General features: G+C 34.7%; 3 protein-coding genes across 9 annotated transcripts; 2 read left to right on the top strand and 1 right to left on the bottom strand.

Moving 5' to 3' along the window:
• Positions 1–1,123: 1,123 nt before the first annotated feature.
• Positions 1,124–8,258, bottom strand: LOC108210089 (casein kinase 1-like protein 4). 4 transcript variants are annotated; one of them, XR_010289185.1, is made up of 17 exons: positions 8,044–8,248; positions 7,821–7,861; positions 7,061–7,130; positions 6,820–6,968; positions 6,596–6,691; positions 6,388–6,458; positions 5,355–5,416; positions 5,187–5,250; positions 4,862–4,946; positions 4,400–4,526; positions 4,041–4,117; positions 3,811–3,871; positions 2,590–2,705; positions 2,221–2,341; positions 1,997–2,129; positions 1,519–1,669; positions 1,124–1,362 (listed from the first exon to the last, which is right to left on the bottom strand). XR_010289185.1 is itself a non-coding variant. In XM_064088067.1 (15 exons), the coding sequence occupies exons 1-14, from the start codon at positions 8,117–8,119 to the stop codon at positions 2,252–2,254; spliced, it is 1,185 nt and encodes a 394-aa protein (XP_063944137.1). In that variant the 5' UTR covers positions 8,120–8,258; the 3' UTR covers positions 1,779–2,129; positions 2,221–2,251. The 4 variants fall into 4 exon arrangements, 3 of the variants coding, with proteins under 3 accessions (XP_063944137.1, XP_017236835.1, XP_063944138.1); XM_064088067.1 differs by lacking the exons at positions 1,124–1,362; positions 1,519–1,669 and having other exon boundaries at positions 1,779–2,129; positions 8,044–8,258; XM_017381346.2 differs by lacking the exons at positions 1,124–1,362; positions 1,519–1,669 and having other exon boundaries at positions 1,826–2,129; positions 2,221–2,401; positions 8,044–8,250.
• A 266-nt stretch (positions 8,259–8,524) lies between these two features.
• Positions 8,525–12,967, top strand: LOC108206731 (protein NRT1/ PTR FAMILY 1.1). 3 transcript variants are annotated; one of them, XM_017377118.2, is made up of 5 exons: positions 8,525–8,679; positions 9,599–9,736; positions 9,848–10,065; positions 11,295–11,845; positions 11,999–12,967. In XM_017377118.2, exons 2-5 carry the CDS (start codon positions 9,634–9,636, stop codon positions 12,882–12,884), a joined length of 1,758 nt encoding a protein of 585 aa, XP_017232607.1. In that variant the 5' UTR covers positions 8,525–8,679; positions 9,599–9,633; the 3' UTR covers positions 12,885–12,967. The 3 variants fall into 3 exon arrangements, with proteins under 3 accessions (XP_017232607.1, XP_017232608.1, XP_017232611.1); XM_017377119.2 differs by having other exon boundaries at positions 8,545–8,679; positions 9,544–9,736; XM_017377122.2 differs by lacking the exons at positions 8,525–8,679; positions 9,599–9,736; positions 9,848–10,065 and adding an exon at positions 10,637–10,772.
• A 649-nt stretch (positions 12,968–13,616) lies between these two features.
• LOC108206946 (protein NRT1/ PTR FAMILY 1.1) lies at positions 13,617–17,571 on the top strand. 2 transcript variants are annotated; one of them, XM_017377398.2, is made up of 4 exons: positions 13,617–13,796; positions 13,895–14,112; positions 15,355–15,905; positions 16,412–17,571. In XM_017377398.2, the coding sequence occupies exons 1-4, from the start codon at positions 13,694–13,696 to the stop codon at positions 17,277–17,279; spliced, it is 1,740 nt and encodes a 579-aa protein (XP_017232887.1). In that variant the 5' UTR covers positions 13,617–13,693; the 3' UTR covers positions 17,280–17,571. The 2 variants fall into 2 exon arrangements, with proteins under 2 accessions (XP_017232887.1, XP_063944136.1); XM_064088066.1 differs by having other exon boundaries at positions 13,660–13,796; positions 13,866–14,112.
• The last annotated feature ends 316 nt before the right edge of the window (positions 17,572–17,887 follow it).

Below are 17,887 nucleotides of genomic sequence, written 5' to 3'. Positions count from 1 at the left end.
TAGGAAAAGATAAATTCCACTTCCGCGAATGTTACGTAAGAACCCATGCGCTTTGCTGCATTATTGCAACCATTTCTTTCTCAATGCCCAGTTACGTTAAATGACAGGCTCCATTTTGTGAAAATTGTGCAAGTAGCAGTGTGTTATTAATTTTTCTTGTTTCGGCAAAAAAGTACTCCCTCTATCCCTCCCATTTCTTTACACTTTTTCTTTTGAGGTGTTACATTCAATTCTTTACATTTCAAAACTTACCAAAAATAGTCAATGGGTCCCACCACTTTTTCATTTTTCTTTCCTTTTCACACTACCTTTACTCTACTCTCTTCTTTTTATACATAAAAACTCAATGAGTCCCACAACTTTACCTACTTTTCTTTCTCTTTTCAACTAATTTATACATATTTCTTAACCTCCGTGCCCAACCCATTCGATAAGAAATGGGAGGGACGGAGGGAGTAATAATTATGTGCAACTTATAAAACTAACCACTCATCCTAGGGTCGTTTGGTTTGCCGGGTCGTATGGGGTTGGAATGAGGTATCGAGTTAAGGTGGTATGGGTTTAAGATATCATATCTGATATCATGTGTTTGGTTGGATTCTGGAATCAAAAAATCCAAATTTAAAAAAAAATCTATTATTAATTTGTGTTAATTAAAAAAATTAAAAAAAATATTATTATTATATATTTTTGCATCATTGATTATTGTTGTAATAAAAGTTAATATTTAATTACTAAAACAGAGATAAAAAATCAAAAATGAAATTGATTCTCATACCCTTCATCTCATACCCACCTCCTCCCTTGGGTATCAAAAACCCATATCGTGAGGTTTAAGGTATGGGTGCATGTATGGGTTTGAAATGAACAAAACGCATACATGATTCTAAATTCCCGTCAACCAAACGACCCATTACATCTCTCTTTTAAAAAATATATATAATAAAATGTTCAAAATTACGTATTTTAAAAAATATTAATATTAATTGAATAGTTTCTTTTCTAGTCTTGTATTAAAATAATATTCTACGGAAAAACATTCGAAAAACAGCTTTTAGGAAAGAAAAAAAATACAAACTGCTTTTGATTATTAATCTTGGTATAGTTGATCAATTCTCGTTCATAATTATAATAACTTTTTCTGCTCATACTTCAAAATTTACAATGTATATTTTTACAGGATATTGTCAATTTTCAGGAAAAAAAGCAAGCTTCACATGTCAAATGGAGACAATTGTGCAATTAGCGCTGGTTCTGAAAGTGAAGTTCCACCTCCTTTACCCTTTACTAATTACAAGTCAGAAACTTAAAACCACATGAAAAAATCACCATCTAATTGATCGTCTCATATACCCATAGCACCTGCACAAAAACAAAGAAAATCTTCAATTATCTCTGCAACCACAACTTGAACAAACTGGATAAAAAAAAAGGCTTCTAAACAGATTCACGCACTTAATTTCCTAGGCAACAACATTTTCGATTACACACATGCACTACCGGTAAGTCAGTAATTACCTCATTAGCTGCAGGGCAGATTGCTCCACATCCAATTGCTGGATAGTTTTCAGTTTCCTTTTAAAAACCAGATTGATTTGACATTAAGACTTCCAGACTCCAGTATGGTCCCATCATGATTAATAGTTTGAAAACCCTTCTATATGAAAATCTGAAAGTAAGAAATTATGCCAATAAGCAGTAAACCTAAAGGAGCTCCTCAAAACCTTGAAAGCTTGTAATGTAACACTCTATGAGCCAGGATATTTAGGGCAAAACTGTTCCAGGAAACATCCGGGCTTTGATTCAAAATAACTAAAGCAACTAAGATGGAAAGGAACTCATTCCTGATTCAATAATACACTATCAAAACTGCCATCAAAATCAACAAAACTTTTTATGATCCGCTGATTGCAAACGACAAGTCGACAACACTTTACATATAAATTTAATAGTTATGTCACCCATAACAAATCTTGAACGGGCAAAACTCTAGCACCTTTAGCATGGTCATGCTCGGAGTCACCTGGAGAAATACATTCTGTGATCTGGTACAGATAGAACCTATAAATAACTCCATTTTACTGGTGAATCTGCTATGCCATCCCTAGAATGCTGCTTCACTTCCACATCTAAAATGAAATAAATGAAGTCAATTCATCAAACAATTTTAACTTCTGTTATCAACTAGGAACAGGTAATGGATCTTCCGCAGCTCCATACCGGTTCACTTAGTTGAGCAATTACAATGCACTCATTGCATCCAATTGTTTGACGCCACAGCTTTGTCATCAAGTTCCTGATCAATAGCTGCAGCAGCAAGGTCTTCTGTTTTTGGAAAGTTCTGCTTGGAAGGGGCACCCAATGTTATATTAGTGGATGGCATGTGTGCATTGCTTATAGTCTGTGATAAATTTAAAAATAAAACAAGTCACACTGAATAGTGAAATATCAGCAGAAAGCTATTGGACAAGAATCATATACTCTAATCATAAGAGCCTATATATCAACTATACTTTACAAAGACACATTTTCTAGGAAGATATAAGCCAATTGGAAGAAAGTAAAGTGACCTCCGGCAAAAAAACTCACATTCTTATCCAGTGATTTATCTGCAATCAAATTGTGCGCTAATCCTGAACTGAAGTTCATGTGGTCGTCTGGACACATCAGGTTACTTGATCCTTCGTGTTCATTGGCATAACCTCCTAAAACAGAGAGCAAAATAAAAAAAATATGCAATTATCATTCTATTACAATCATAATGTCCAACTATCATGAACAGTTTTGAGATAGTTCATTCTTGATATATCTTTTAAGAGGTTCCAGCTTTCCAAAAGCTATAAAAAGATGTCTATTCAGTGAGATTTTACAAGTATATTATAATAACAAGAGCTTGCATATACAAATACACAACCAAAAGCAAAGTTTTGCCTAGTTTACATGAAAGCAAAAGTAGATGAAACTGTAAAAGAAACAAATACTGTGTTGGATTGCAGAATTGAACCGGCCATCACAATTTACAAATATCTCCATTTAATAACTTACCATAAGAAGCCTCGTGCATCAACTACAGTTAATAACACAGTGGCATATCATATAGACGGGCATATATATAGATGAACAGAAAAGGAGAGTCGATATTGAAAGGCGAATCTTAAAATAAAGAAAAAGATCAAATTTGAAGTTGGATATATTTCTTTCACTTCAGCATCTAGGAGGAATATATTACTTGCCGTGTGCATATAAACTGAAAAGCATCATTCAGTGACAAGACTTTGTTCACAATCAACCAAGTGAATCATCACGTAGGTTGAGTTAAACTGATTTAATTACAGAGCTTAACAATTTTCTCTATTTTGATTTACAGTTATTCATTTTGAAATTTTAAATTAATCTGGGATTTTAAAACATTAATATACTTTCTCCAGGTTTGGAATTTAGCACGTCAAAACCAGGTAGCCCCTAAGCCAACTCAATTCATATACATTCCAGAAACAATAGTAATAACAAGCTTTATAGATCCTTGTAGAGGCATAATACTTCCTTGACTTGCTTACTAACATACTGTCTTAGTGCTGTTTGATATTTAAGAAATTGTTGCATGCCTTCATCCAAGTTGGTTCACCGTTCTTAAACATGATGAATCAGAGTTCATTAAAACTACCTCATATCTTGGCTAGCTCAAATTAAGTCTTCTAGACATCCAAAAGCCCAACCAATCATAAACTGGTAATGGCAAATATGGAGGGCAACTTAATAATGACATGAACACAAATTATAAAGCTTTAATGAGTGGGAAATAGATATTACTGTGATGCTTGTCGCCTGGAGACACTCTTGTGCTGGTCATTCCAGAGACTGGCTGCAAACTCTAGATTCATATATAATGAGTGATCAGTCATATAGATCATAAGCCAAAAGAAATTACTCTGATAATTTAAAAGAAGCAACTACCCTGAAAAATGGACGAGGAATGAAAAAATGAATTTAAATGCAAAAGTTAAGCAGTAATAATCGATGAAGTTCAAGGAGATACTAACAGAGTCCATCAGGTTTGTCTTTGATGATTGTTGATACTTCAAGATGGTCCAGTCAAATACATTATCACTCTCATAACCTACACATTAAAAGAGAACATAGTGAACCACTTAAGATACTTATAATTTACTTCATATTTCAAAAGAATACAGAAAGTTGATCTTCATTAACTACAAGTAAGCTCTAGAATATACTATTATAGACAGAGAGATATAGATACATATGTACAGAAATGTATGCATCTTGTAGAACATGATTTATCCCATAAGAACCAACAGCAAACTTGAAGAGAGACTAATATTAGTACAGTTCAATGTATTAAGGAATCTAGTAATATTAGGGTTGGTACTATTATACAAACCTTCACAGGTGAACAAATCACGGAAGAGACGCTTCAAGAATCCATAATCAGGCCGCATATCAAATTTTAAAGAATGGCAATAGTGGAAGTAAGATGCAAACTCGATCGGGTGGGACTTGCATAGAACCTGATGATAATATAATAATAGTGAAGTTAATAAAAAGCCTAATGATACTGGAAATCTGATGCACCTACTACTACCATGACCAGGATGTTGCTGACACATTTAAAATCACAACTTTAAAATTACTATGTTTCACCTTCAATTGTAAAAAAAAATCAAATACAAGTTATGAGAGTAAGCGCAATACATATAATAACTGAAGGAACTGCTAACTAAGTAACTGCTCAGAATTTATATAACTAAAGAAAGGGATCCTATGTACCATCCTTCTGCTCATTCTCTAATCTGCCCAAATAAATCGATTCAGTTAAGCAAATATTTCAGATTATCGGACTTACGTCAATCGGAGTTGCTAGCTTCTTCTCTCGAATTTTGTCATATTTCTGCTTCTTTGTTGGAGCTTTTAGACCTTGCCATGGAAGGCTGAAACGAGAGACTAAGTAAATCACTAAGTAGCTTGACTTTCTATCACAAAGTCATAATATCACCTAAATTGATTATGTTGAATTATTAAATAAATATATTACAAATACAAAAATACAACGGTAAGAGCAGCATTGCAAGGGTCAAAGTCAAAGCCCTATCCTATTTAAAGCTGTGGCGAAATATTGTTTGTAACAACTAACAATGATCATCAGTATAGAGCACTAATCAGGGATATACCTTCCTTTCAAGAAATACAGTAAAACATAGCCAAGTGACTCCAAGTCATCACGACGGCTTTGCTCTGCATCAAAGAATGATAAATTAAAATATGTCGCCCTCGTAAACATCAATCTGGAAAGATTAATATACTTTTTGACAATAAACACTAATGATAGCAAAACTAACCAACACCCGAATGAGTGTTGCAGCTTGCATATCGTGCAGTTCCCGTTAGATTCTTGTTCTCTCTGTGTAAGGTCAAAAGTTGCAATTTTAGTACAAAGACGAGCAACAATGTCATAAATTATAAGCCAACAATGTAAGGAACAATAGTATAAGCCAATAATGTAACTAATATGTACATAAACCCCTTGCTGAAAGGGGAAAAAAATTCACCATGATAAAAGCAAACCATCCAACAAACTGTCTTGAAGAGAAAAAATAATATTAGCAAATATATTATAAACTACAGAGTATACATTATGCTCCAAGCTCATTAGACCAAGTCCAATAAATAGATATTTGGTCATATACCCAAATATAGATCAAAATACGAAACGAATGCATATCGATAGTTAATTGCATAGCTAATAGGCATGTTTGGCCCACCTTATAACTTACTTATCAGGTGAAAAATACACATATTTTTCAACTTCTAACTAGATTTACAAAATGATCACTCCAATGCCTAGCAATAACTAAATGGGAACTTGTGAACGAATAATTGGTTCTAAATATATGGCCAACAATGACTATAACCATCCTTGCCACATTTTTCATCAGAAAAAGAGCAAGAAATCATTCACACATGAGTTTTAACCAAATGGCTATAGCATATAACCCTTCCAGCATAGCGTTAGAGTATAATCCTTATTTCAGCACCAAAAAACACTTTCTGGCACCAATTTATTAAAAAAGCTATAGCCAATTAACCATTTGCTACACATGCTCAACATTTATGCATTCACTTACAGCTATGATTAATCAATTTGTATCAAAGCTATATTGACAGATATAGCTAGTAGCTACACTGCTACAGTTATCCTTATCACACCACCAAAAGAAAAATAGTTGGTTCAGTTTAAAATCAAACATTTAAGTGGAAGTTCTATTTTAGCACTAAAAAGTCACTTTCAACTTTGGCTAGCCATCAGAACTAGTGCTTCATAAGTTAATATTTATATGAAGAGAAGAATAGCGAAGATTTAAAGAAATTAACCTGTATGGGATATGACGGTGAGAGCCTGTATCTCGATATCTTTTTGCAAGTCCAAAATCAATAAGGTAAACCTGATGCAAGAGACTAATAGTTTAACCATGTTTATTTGACAATTGATGATGACCAAAGAAAAGACCGTACAAGTACAGAAATGTGGAAGCGGAAGTGCATCATATTGTACAAGTGAACAAGTTATAACTGCAATTACCTGAGTTGCTTTCCGACCAAGACCCATCAGAAAATTATCTGGTTTAATGTCTCTATGCAAATACCCTTTGGCATGAACATACTCAATTCTTGTGAGCTGGAATATGATAAAGAGAAACAAATGCATTTATAAAACGAAAATGATAATTGAAAGTTTTAGTAAGTAACAAATGCAAGTTATAAAGGTTTACTTAAAATGATTAATATAGTCCAACAACTAAGTACCATTTGATCAGCGAGCATTAAAACAGATTTCAGTGAAAACTTTCTACCACAATACACAAACAAATCTTCTAGACTTGGTCCTAAGAGGTCAAGAACAAGAGCATTGTTTTCTCCATCTATGCCACACCATCTTATGTTTGCAATACCAGCTGAAAGATCCCAAAAACATTGTAAGTGTATCATGTGTACAAAAAGCAATTAATAGCTTAAGATATCAAACGAACGACAATTACATACTTACCGCCGCCACGGAGAATGTTATACACCTTTGCCTCGTAAAGTAACTGAGGGTGCTTTGTCTTTCTACTCTCCTAAACATGAAAACAACCACTTAGTATTTATTCACATAGAAGCAATATACGCAAAAGTGATGCTAAGCAAACATGCTACAAGTTTACTCTATCAAACATATCTACACACTTCCATCACGTATCAAATTTCAATCACAGGTAAGGCTTACATATTTGACTGCTAATAACAAGAATATTATTATTACTATCATTATAACCTTTGTCATTTTGAGTAATCTTCACTCACTACAACTCACATGCAAAATCAGCAGAAATGTTGAAGGAAATAAGTAAATCATATCATAAAAACAAATATGCAGTAAAAATGCATAGCAACATGAACATTATAAGCATCAACAGGCATTGACGCTAGGTAATCTATCGGCAAATGGATCAAAATGATTCTTCCAACCTCAGCACCACCAGCGGCGGACCCAGAATTTGTAATCACAGGGGCTAACTTATATTTTTTAACATAATCACGGATGAGGAAAAAAAATCCAATTCATTAACGTTAGCATCATTTGAATTCATTATAATATGTGTGTGTTCCTCCCATGAGCACCTCCAATTTAAGTTTCTAGTGTAGCGCACCAAGCCACCAACACTTAAACGTATGATTATGTACACACATAGCTGAATTAACACATTTAGCCTTGACTCTATTAGAATTTATGCAACAGAAAATGAGAATTGAAAAGGTAAACTTACAATTTTAACAGCAACGACCTCCAATGTATTAATATTAGTAGCTGAATTCAGACAACACATAGAAGAAATTAAATAACAGTATACGCATAAATATATACACACATATACCGAGAGAGGGGGCAGAGGGGAGTAAGAAGGACAGAGAGCGAGATAGTGGGGCAGAGAGTGAGAGAGAGGGGGGGGGGGAGAAAGAGGGCGGGAGGGAGGGAGAGAGAGAGTATACCGAGGAAGATTTCACCGAAGGATCCACTACCGATCTTTCGACCTAGCTTATACTTTTTGGCAACAATCCTCTCCATCTATTCGGCCCTGATCCTTTCTCCGGCAATTCGATCTTTGATAATTGATATGAATATATCAGTTTCTAGGGTTTCTGTTTAACGGTTGCAACGCCATCCTAAATTCCACTCCCTCCGTGCCCCCAATTTATTTATATTTATAATATTTATAATATTGGTTAAATCGGTGTCGATGTATTATTTTTAGATTTTCTTTCTTAAAATTAAAATTTCAATATTAAATAATTATTTAAAAAAAATCTAATTAACAAAAATTATATTTTTAGTATTAAAATACATGTCTAGCGGTCGAAAAAATAATATATAAAATTAAATTGGATAAAATAAATATTTTTAATTAATATATCAACAAATATTTGCTTAATCCCCGTATTTTTAAATTTTACAAATACAAATTATTGTATCCCGTGCCGCACGCCCTTGCCTGGGTCACCGGAAATAATATTCTCAATATATGGATGGCGGCCTCTAATTTCTTGCCTGTGGTTGGAGCTTTCCTTTCTGATTCTTACGCGGGTCGCTATCTTATGATCGCACTTGGATCCATCTTTAGCTTGCTGGTAAGAATTTTGTATCCACATTCAAACTATTATATTTATCTTTTTAATTCAAGTCTCGCGAAAGGAACTCAACAGAATTGCCAGAAGGCAGAAGCTGAATTTGTTGATTAGGAGATAATGAACTTGCTTGCATTGCATTCACTTGATTAACTTCTTGCTGACTGTGGAAAGTGAAATCCGGGTTCATCAGTGGATCAAACTTGAAATATATAGAGTAGACTTGCGTTTTACATCAATTTAAGGCAGGGCACACAAAGTTTTACATAACTAAAACATACTCCCTCTGTCCCATTTAATTCTATACGTTTCTTTTTAACTGTTCGACACGCATTTCAATGCTCTTATAAAATATAGTTCCGTAACTTATTTTTGAGATTTTTTTTTTCTATATAAAAATATAACATCTAAACTTTAATTCAGAAAAGAAAAATTTTAAAAATAAATTGCACAACTACAATTTGCAGGAGCATTAAAGTCCGTGCCGCGTCCCCGTCCCCCAATGTATACAACTCAGGGGGACGGAGGGAGTACTTATATAGTTATATTCTTAACCTGGGCCATTATTCTATGATTCATCATAAGTTGTTGCCTGATCGTCAGCATCTATACTAAATATTATATGCACAGACACATCACTACCTACCATTTACAGTATTATAATAGAGCATGGTCCTTAAAAACTGGAATTGAATTCAATTATGCTTTATCTCAAGCTTACCATCCAAACTCTGCAACTGCCTAGACTAGTTTACTAACTCACCAATCGAATAGATTAATATTGTTAATTTGGACTATGTATATGTAGTGGAATGTAATACTTAATGATATGATTCCCCAACTTATACTCTTTTATCAATAAATTAGGATGTAAATTTTAATGGCTGTAGTACGACATACTTAATATATTCATGTGTTAAAGAGCATGAGAAAAGGTAGAGTCAAGCCTTGAGAGAAATGGACGATAATTCAGATGAAATGGAGGAGATGGAAGAGCCTTTGTTGGGCTCCAAGCAGGACTCAACAAAGGGTGGCTTCAGAACCTTGCCATCCATCATTGGTACGAAATCCAATTCACCTTTTCAATTTTACACACACGAATTTCTTATAATTATAGAACATTTATGATATGTATGTATTAGACGTTGTTGATTTTTACATGCGAGTGCAGGAAATGAAGCATCTGAAAGACTAGCAAGTTGTGGGTTGACAGCAAACATGATAGTTTATATGAGGGATGAGTACAAAATGGATATGGTCACCGGAAATAATATTCTCAATATATGGAATGCCGCCTCTAATTTCTTGCCCGTGGTTGGAGCTTTTATCTCTGATTCTTTTGTGGGTCGCTATCCTATGATCGCACTCGGATCCATCTTTAGCTTGCTGGTATGTATCTCTAATGACGATACTCTCCTTCGTCTTTTATTTTCCTAGTAGTCTCTTTATTTCACTGAACATTATTGCTGTGTAAGAGCATCTCCAAGAGGCTCTTCATTTAGGCTCCTAACTTGAGATTTGAGGAGGGAGAGGAAAAATGTTGCTCCAAGAGACTCTTAAGTGGCTCTTAAATCACTAAGAGCCTCTCGTTTCTCTCTCCTCTCTCCTCAAAGTTAAGAGCCACCACATTGCTCCTAACTTATTTTTTCACAATAAAAAAATCCTTCCCTCCAATTCACCTCCATCTTTTCATCTCTTTTGTTATAGTGGAGCCCAATATATGAATAAAATATGAAATAGAGAAGAGATGTAGAGAGTATTGTTGGAGTTTACACTCTTAACTTTGTCCTAAATTGCTAAGAGCCACATTTTTAATATTATATTTAGGAGCCAACAAGGAGGCTCTTGGAGATGCTCTAATAAGCCGTACCATGTCGTGACAATTTATGTTGGTGGCTCTCTGGTCCTAGCTGGCAAGAGAATATTTTCTGTTTGTTGTCTAACGGTACTGTCCTCTATATAGAGTGGTAGGAATAGCCTGTATCACTCAGCTTTTAGATCTACAAATGATGAAATATATGCATCTGGATTCTGGGTTCTTCCATTCTCTTTAGCTCTCTACTCTGTTATTCATCATTTAGCTTTAATTCATAAAGGTAATAATCTCCTCCAAGGTTTTAATTACCATTGTCTTTTTACGTATGGAGTTCCCCAGAACAACTTCATTCATGTAGTTGTCTGAGTTGAAGAGTTTGGGATTTATTTGGATTTTGGTCGACTTCTTGCTAAAGCACATGACTATAAATGATACAAAAAGGCTGAGATCCACTTAAATGTAAGAATTGTAAGAACCAGTATTCTCGTGCAACGGAAAACTAAAATTCTGCATTTTTCTCTATGCAGCGGTTCTCACACTTCTCTGCTTCTGATTTGACTAAAATTTGATAACATATTGGTATTTATAAAAAATGATTTTAACTTTTAATTATTAAAAATCATTAAAATTGGTGAATAAGTCATATTTAACTAGTAATTAGCAGGAATTTGTTAGTAGTTTGAATTCGATTTACAATTCCCAAATCCAGAGTGATGATTTCTGGACTTAGCTCTGGACTAACTTTATCATACTTGTTCTTTACAATTGATTAGTTTTTCATGGATACAATTGATTATGTCAGGGGATGATAATGTTATGGTCAACAACGATGATACCACAGGCAAGGCCTTCTGCCTGCATCCAGTCTAGTAGCAGCTGCAGCTCCTCTACAGCTTTCCAAGTTTTTTACTTATGTTGTTCTTTTGGAATTATGTCCATTGGTTCTGGAGGAATCAGAGCGTCTTCCATGGCCTTTGGCACAGATCAACTAAAAGTGAGAGACAGCTCCAAAAGTTCAGTTCCTCTGGAGAGATACTTTGGTTGGTATTATGCAACTACTAGCATTGCAGTTTTATTTGCCATGTCTTGTATTGTATATATGCAAGATCATTTAGGGTGGAAAATCGGTTTTGGGATTCTTGTAGTGCTCATGTTTGTAACAGTTCTTTCATTCTTCTTGGCTTCTCCCTTCTATATCAAGGTAAAATCTGAAGCAAACTTCCTAATTAGTTTTGCTCAAGTAGCTGTTGCAACATATAGAAATCGAAACACCTCTTTACTGTCAGAAAGCACAAGCATGGCATACCATCACCAGAAAGGATCTGCACTTATTGTTCCAAGTGATTATCTAAGGTACCATTTTTGTCTCACACGCCTAATTTTTCATAGTCGACTTCTTCTTAGCAAAAGAAGGGTATCATGAGATCACTGTTTCAACAATCTTTATATTAACCAATTTTTTATATTTGGATATATACTTTTCAACTCTTATGTATCTTGCTCCAGGTTTTTAAATAAAGCTTGCACAATCAGATATCGTGGGCAATATTCAAGTGCTGATGAAATCGATTTAGACTCATGGAACGTGTGTACTGTAGACCAAGTGGAGGACTTAAAAGCAGTAATAAGAGTGATCCCTCTATGGTCTACAGGAGCTATAATGTGTGTAAATTTAAATCAGCCCTCATTTCCAGTAATTCAAGCAAGGTCTATGGATCGACACATAACTTCCTGGTTTGAAATCCCAGCAGGATCTTTTGGCACTTTTATCACACTAGCTTTTATCCTATGGGTTGTTGCTTATGACCGCTTAATTATCCCCATGGCATCATGGATCATCAGAAAGCCTGTCCGTTTAAGCCCAAAGCAAAGAATGGGAATCGGAATATTCCTGTCAATATTTGCCCAAGCAACAATGGCAATTATAGAATTTTTCCGCAGGGAAATGGCCATTGAAGAAGGATTATCAGGTGACACGGATGCTGTAGTTAAAATGTCAGCAATGTGGCTATTACTGCCGAATTGTTTGAATGGCATCGCAGAGGCTCTTAATATAGTTGCGCAAAATGAATTCTTCTTCTCAGAGTTCCCTAGAAGCATGTCCTGCGTAGCATTGACGCTGCGAGGAGTTGGCATGTCAGCTGGAAGTTTGTTAGCAGCTTTTATATTATCATTTGTTGATAAAATTTCAACAAGTGGTGGGAATATGAGTTGGGTTCCCAGCAATATTAACCAGGGTCGCTATGATTACTATTACTGGGTTCTTGCTGGGATAAGTGCTGTTAACCTTATGTATTTTGGCATGTGTAGTTGGACTTATGGACCGGAAGCTGAAGAAAGTAAGGTTAATGTCATTGAAGATCATCAACTTGCTAGCACTCACTCGTCATAATCTCAATTTGTCAAATGACTAATTTTTGTCCATTATTAGCATGAGTTAATCGTAAGTTTGGAAAAAAATTGTTACTCCCTCTAGGATGAGTCAATCATAAGTTTGAAAAAAAATTGTTAATAACATTTTTTGAGTACCCATTCTTTTACTAAATTTTTAATATAACATTATTAATGATAGACTAAATTAATAGTCTAGATATTGATGATCATAAAGTCAGTTGTGGATCTTAATTTCACTTTTACATTATTTGATAGATTTAGATTTGTTCTTGGATTTCTTAAAATACAGAGAAATAAGTATAAATTTGTGTATATAATTTTATGAGTTAACAAAAATTTAAATCAAAATTAAAATTTATAAAATTTAAGTTAATGTTAATAACGATATTGGTTTTTATCAATTAAAATTCTGAAAAACAGAAAATATCTATAAAAATACATAATACTAATTTTACTTTTCTAAATTTCAAATTATCTTTTAACTTGTTATAGAAGGCATATTTTTTAATCTGTACTTAGCAATCAAACTACATAAATATAAATATACATTTAAATTGATCTAATTTATACCTGGTTCTGGACTAAATTATTATCAAACCTAGATTATAAAACTGGTGCTCACCAATCACATGTATTATTATTGTTGTTAGGACTTTGTATATGTAGTGGGGTGTAATATTAAATGTTATGATTCCCCACTTGTACTCCAACTTAATTAAATGAAGACTTGTAGTGGAAATGTGGAATGTACTTAGCATATGCATGTGATATTAAACATGAAAAAAACATAGTCAAGCCTTGGGAGAAATGGAAGAGAATTCAGATGAAATGGAGAAGATGAAAGAGCCTTTGTTAGACTCCAAACAGGACTCATCAAAGGGCGGCTTTAGAACCTTGCCATACATTATAGGTAAAAAATCCACATTAAGCTTTTTAATCTCACACCAACATTTGTTTATGTGTAATAAAAATGTGTTAGAATTTGTTGATTTTAACATGCGAGAGCAGCAAATGAAGCATCAGAAAGACTAGCAAGTCATGGGTTGACAGCGAACATGATAGTGTACATGAGGGATGAGTATAAATTGGAGATGATCACCGGAAATAATATTCTCAATTCGTGGATTGCCGCCTCTAATTTCTTGCCCGTGGTGGGAGCTTTTCTTTCTGATGCTTTTGTCGGTCGCTATCCCATGATCGGATTCGGATCCATCCTTTTCTTGCTGGTATGTATCCAATTTGTTTCTATGCAAGTCTCCAAGTAGATAAGGGAAAACTTGTTAGAATTTCTCAAAATCAACTTTAGGCAAAATAAATAGATTTTTAAATTTTAGAAGTTTGGCTGGGCTCAAATTAAGGTTTTATAGATTTTTAATGATAACACCTGTGACACCTTACCATCCCCGGCCCATTATTCTTTTAATTGTTATAAATTCAGACTTATTTGTTAGATTGTTTTACTCTTCACTTTTTTAGTGCTTGAACCGATAACAATCTTTCGGCCAACTGGATAATGCTAGGGACCCTAGAATTTGTCCCCAAATTCTTTTCCCAAATGACGTGGCAGACATATGGTGGATTTTGGTTGGGTGGTTTATGTGCATACAGGGGTCCTATTATTTATTGGCATGAGTGTAACCAATCACACATTTCCACATAAATTTGTGAAAAGAATTTGAGAACAAGTTTTGGGTACTTAGCATTTTCCTTGTAAGAAATTGGCTATTTATTACTTGGTGTACATGAAGCATAAATAGGGACCCAGGAAAAAGATGTAAATGGTTATTAGGACTTAATTACAAATTTCTTTTTTTCATAAAATTTGAAATTTTGTGAATGTAATTATCCTAAAGAAAGGGTAAATTAAGGGGATGATCTATTCGCTAGCAATAAATTATTTAGTTGGCAGTATTTTTTGTTAGTATCTTGCCTTAATAAGACTAGCTATCGGAAGTCCTCGTAAATTTGTTGATGTTGCTCTCACTTAAGTCCAACGATAATTAGTCTCTTTAACACAAGATGCTTCTCTGTTCTCTTGGTTTTGCTGATCCACACCTGGAACTGATTAATTTCAGTGGAGACATTAGGGACTGTCACTCCCATGTAATGCATAGAGATTTGTTTCAAATACTAATGGAACCTGAAATGATGGTTTGTTTCAGACACTGCTGAAATCAGATATGATTTGATAATATTGTTATGCAAATAACCAAAAACTCAATGGTCAGTGCTCACTAGTCCAACAGTTCAGTAGCCACTCCTAAGAAGCTTAGTGCTCCAAGCCCAAAAGTATATTGTTTACGGGTAATGGGCATAGGTCTACAAAAAAAAGAAGTTAGTACCTATTAAGACTGGCTGATATGCACTTATTTTATTATTTTTTATATGCATTTGGTATATGACATGTAGCTAGTCTACTTGAATTTTATGAAGTAAAGATTAAGCTTTCTAATTATATGTTTCTGCAGGGGTTAATAATGTTATGGTCAACAACCATGATACCACAGGCAAGGCCTTCTACTTGCATCGAGTCTAGCAGCAGCTGCAGCTCCTCTACAGCTTTCCAAGTCTTTTACTTGTGTTGTTCCATTGGAATTATGTCCATTGGTTGTGGAGGAATCAGAGCATCCACTTTGGCCTTTGGCGCGGATCAACTGATAGTAAGAGACAGCTCCAAAAGTTCATTTCCTCTCGAGAGATACTTTGGATGGTATTATGCATCTACTAGCATTTCCGTTTTGATTGCCATGTCTTGTATTGTATATATACAAGATCACTTGGGGTGGAAAATTGGTGTCGGGGTTCTCGTAATGCTCATGTTGGCAACAGTTCTTTCATTCTTCTTGGCTTCTCCCTTCTACATCAAGTTGAAATCTAAAGCAAACTTCCTAACAAGTTTTGCTCAAGTAATTGTTGCAACATATAAAAATCGAAACGCCTCTGTATCATCAGAAGGCACAAGCATGACGTACCATCACAAGAAGGGATCTGTACTTCTTGTTCCAAGTGATAAGCTAAGGTACCATTCTTCAACATTTTCTTGCCAACTAAAAAAGTCTTACTATTTCTTAAAAATCATGGCACTAGACCAACTTTTCAACTCATTTGTGGTGTTCGATTCTGTGAATTTGTTAACAATTTAATATATGCACACTCATAAAAGTTGTTGCATGTGTAATATGAAACAAATTGCACTGACGTAGTAGTCCTCCCACGTCGCTTTTGATGAGAAGAACAAATGTAGTTTACTTGATTTTAAATGGAACTGCAAAATTGAATTTTACTTGGTTTGATCTGTTTACAAATCCATATCAACCATATTTAAAATAATTTGCTACCATTTTTTATTATTGGTATGATCTAATGGCATAAATATAAATGCTCACACCTATCTTTCCATTAAAACTCAAATCGTCCACCTCTTGTTGCCAAAAAAGGGGTTTCATGAGTTCAGACAATCTTTCTATTGACCAATTTATTTGTCATCTGGACATAAAATTTCACCTCTTATCTATCTTGCTTTAGGTTTTTAAATAAAGCTTGCACAATCAGGCATCCTGGGCAGTATTCAAGTGCTAATGATATTAATCTAGACTCGTGGAACGTGTGTACAGTAGATCAAGTGGAGGACTTAAAAGCAGTAATAAAAGTGATCCCGCTGTGGTCTACGGGAGCTATAATGTCTGTAAATGTAAATCAACCCTCGTTTCCAGTAATTCAAGCAAGGTCCATGGATCGACACATAACTTCATGGTTTGAAATTCCAGCAGGATCTTTTGGTATGTTTATGACACTAGCTTTTATACTATGGGTTTTTGCTTATGACCGCTTAATTCTTCCCCTGGCATCATGGATCATGAGGAAGCCAGTCTGTTTAAGCCCGAAGCAAAGAATGGGAATTGGAATTTTTTTGTCAATATTCCCCGCAGCAATAATGGCAATAATAGAATGTTTCCGGAGAGCAATGGCTATAAAAGAAGGATTATCAGGTGACACGGATGCTGTAGTTAAAATGTCAGCAATGTGGCTATTACTTCCCAACTGCTTGAATGGCATTGCAGAGGCTCTTAATATAATTGCACAAAATGAATTCTTCTTCTCAGAGTTCCCTAGAAGCATGTCCTGCATAGCATTGACACTGCGAGGACTTGGCATGTCGGCTGGAAGTTTGTTAGCAACTTTCATAATATCTTCTGTTGATAAAGTTTCAGCAAGTGGCGGCAGTATGAGTTGGGTGCCCAGCAATATCAACGAAGGTCACTATGATTACTATTACTGGGTGCTCTGTGGTATAAGCGCAGTTAATTTCATGTATTTTCTTTTGTGTAGTTGGGCTTATGGTCCGGAAGCTGAAAGAGGTAAGGTTAATGTCATTGAACAGCTTGTTGATTAGAAGATCATGAACTTGCTTGCATTCACTTGATTAAATATTTAAATCCTTGCTGACAATGCAAGGAAAATGAAATCCTTGCTCTGTGCATTGTGTACAATGACTTGTATAGGCAAGTGGAACTCAGAGTCTCAATTTTTAGCAAAAAAAGAACCTCAGAGTCTCAAACTGTCTGAATAGAGTTGATAAGATTGAGGTAACCAGGCAGAATTATTTCGCTCAGTTAAACCTGATGGGGAAGAAGCAAATCGTATTATTGGATGGAGAGATTGCATATAATATTTTATATTTTATTCTCTCTATTTTCAAATATATAATGTTTGTCATTTCGACACACATTTTTAAGAGCATCTCCAACCATGAGAAACCCTTAGCTAAAATTCTATGCGACTTTCCAAAATTAAAAAATTTAGCCAATGTCCACAAAAAACACCACTCCAACCATAGCAAGCCATTGTTTATAATTATAGTCATCCCCCTATCGATATCTATATTTGTCGAACCACTGCAGATTCGTAGAACGTCATCTCCCGCAATTTATTTTCCAACTTCCCGCTGATTACATGTAAATTATTACCATATTAAACTGATATATTTTATTTATAACAATC

Source organism: Daucus carota, chromosome 2, assembly GCF_001625215.2.
Source record: "Daucus carota subsp. sativus chromosome 2, DH1 v3.0, whole genome shotgun sequence".
Taxonomy (NCBI): domain Eukaryota; kingdom Viridiplantae; phylum Streptophyta; class Magnoliopsida; order Apiales; family Apiaceae; genus Daucus; species Daucus carota.
Note: the sequence above shows the minus strand (reverse complement) of the source record. Positions and strands in the feature narration are given on the sequence as shown.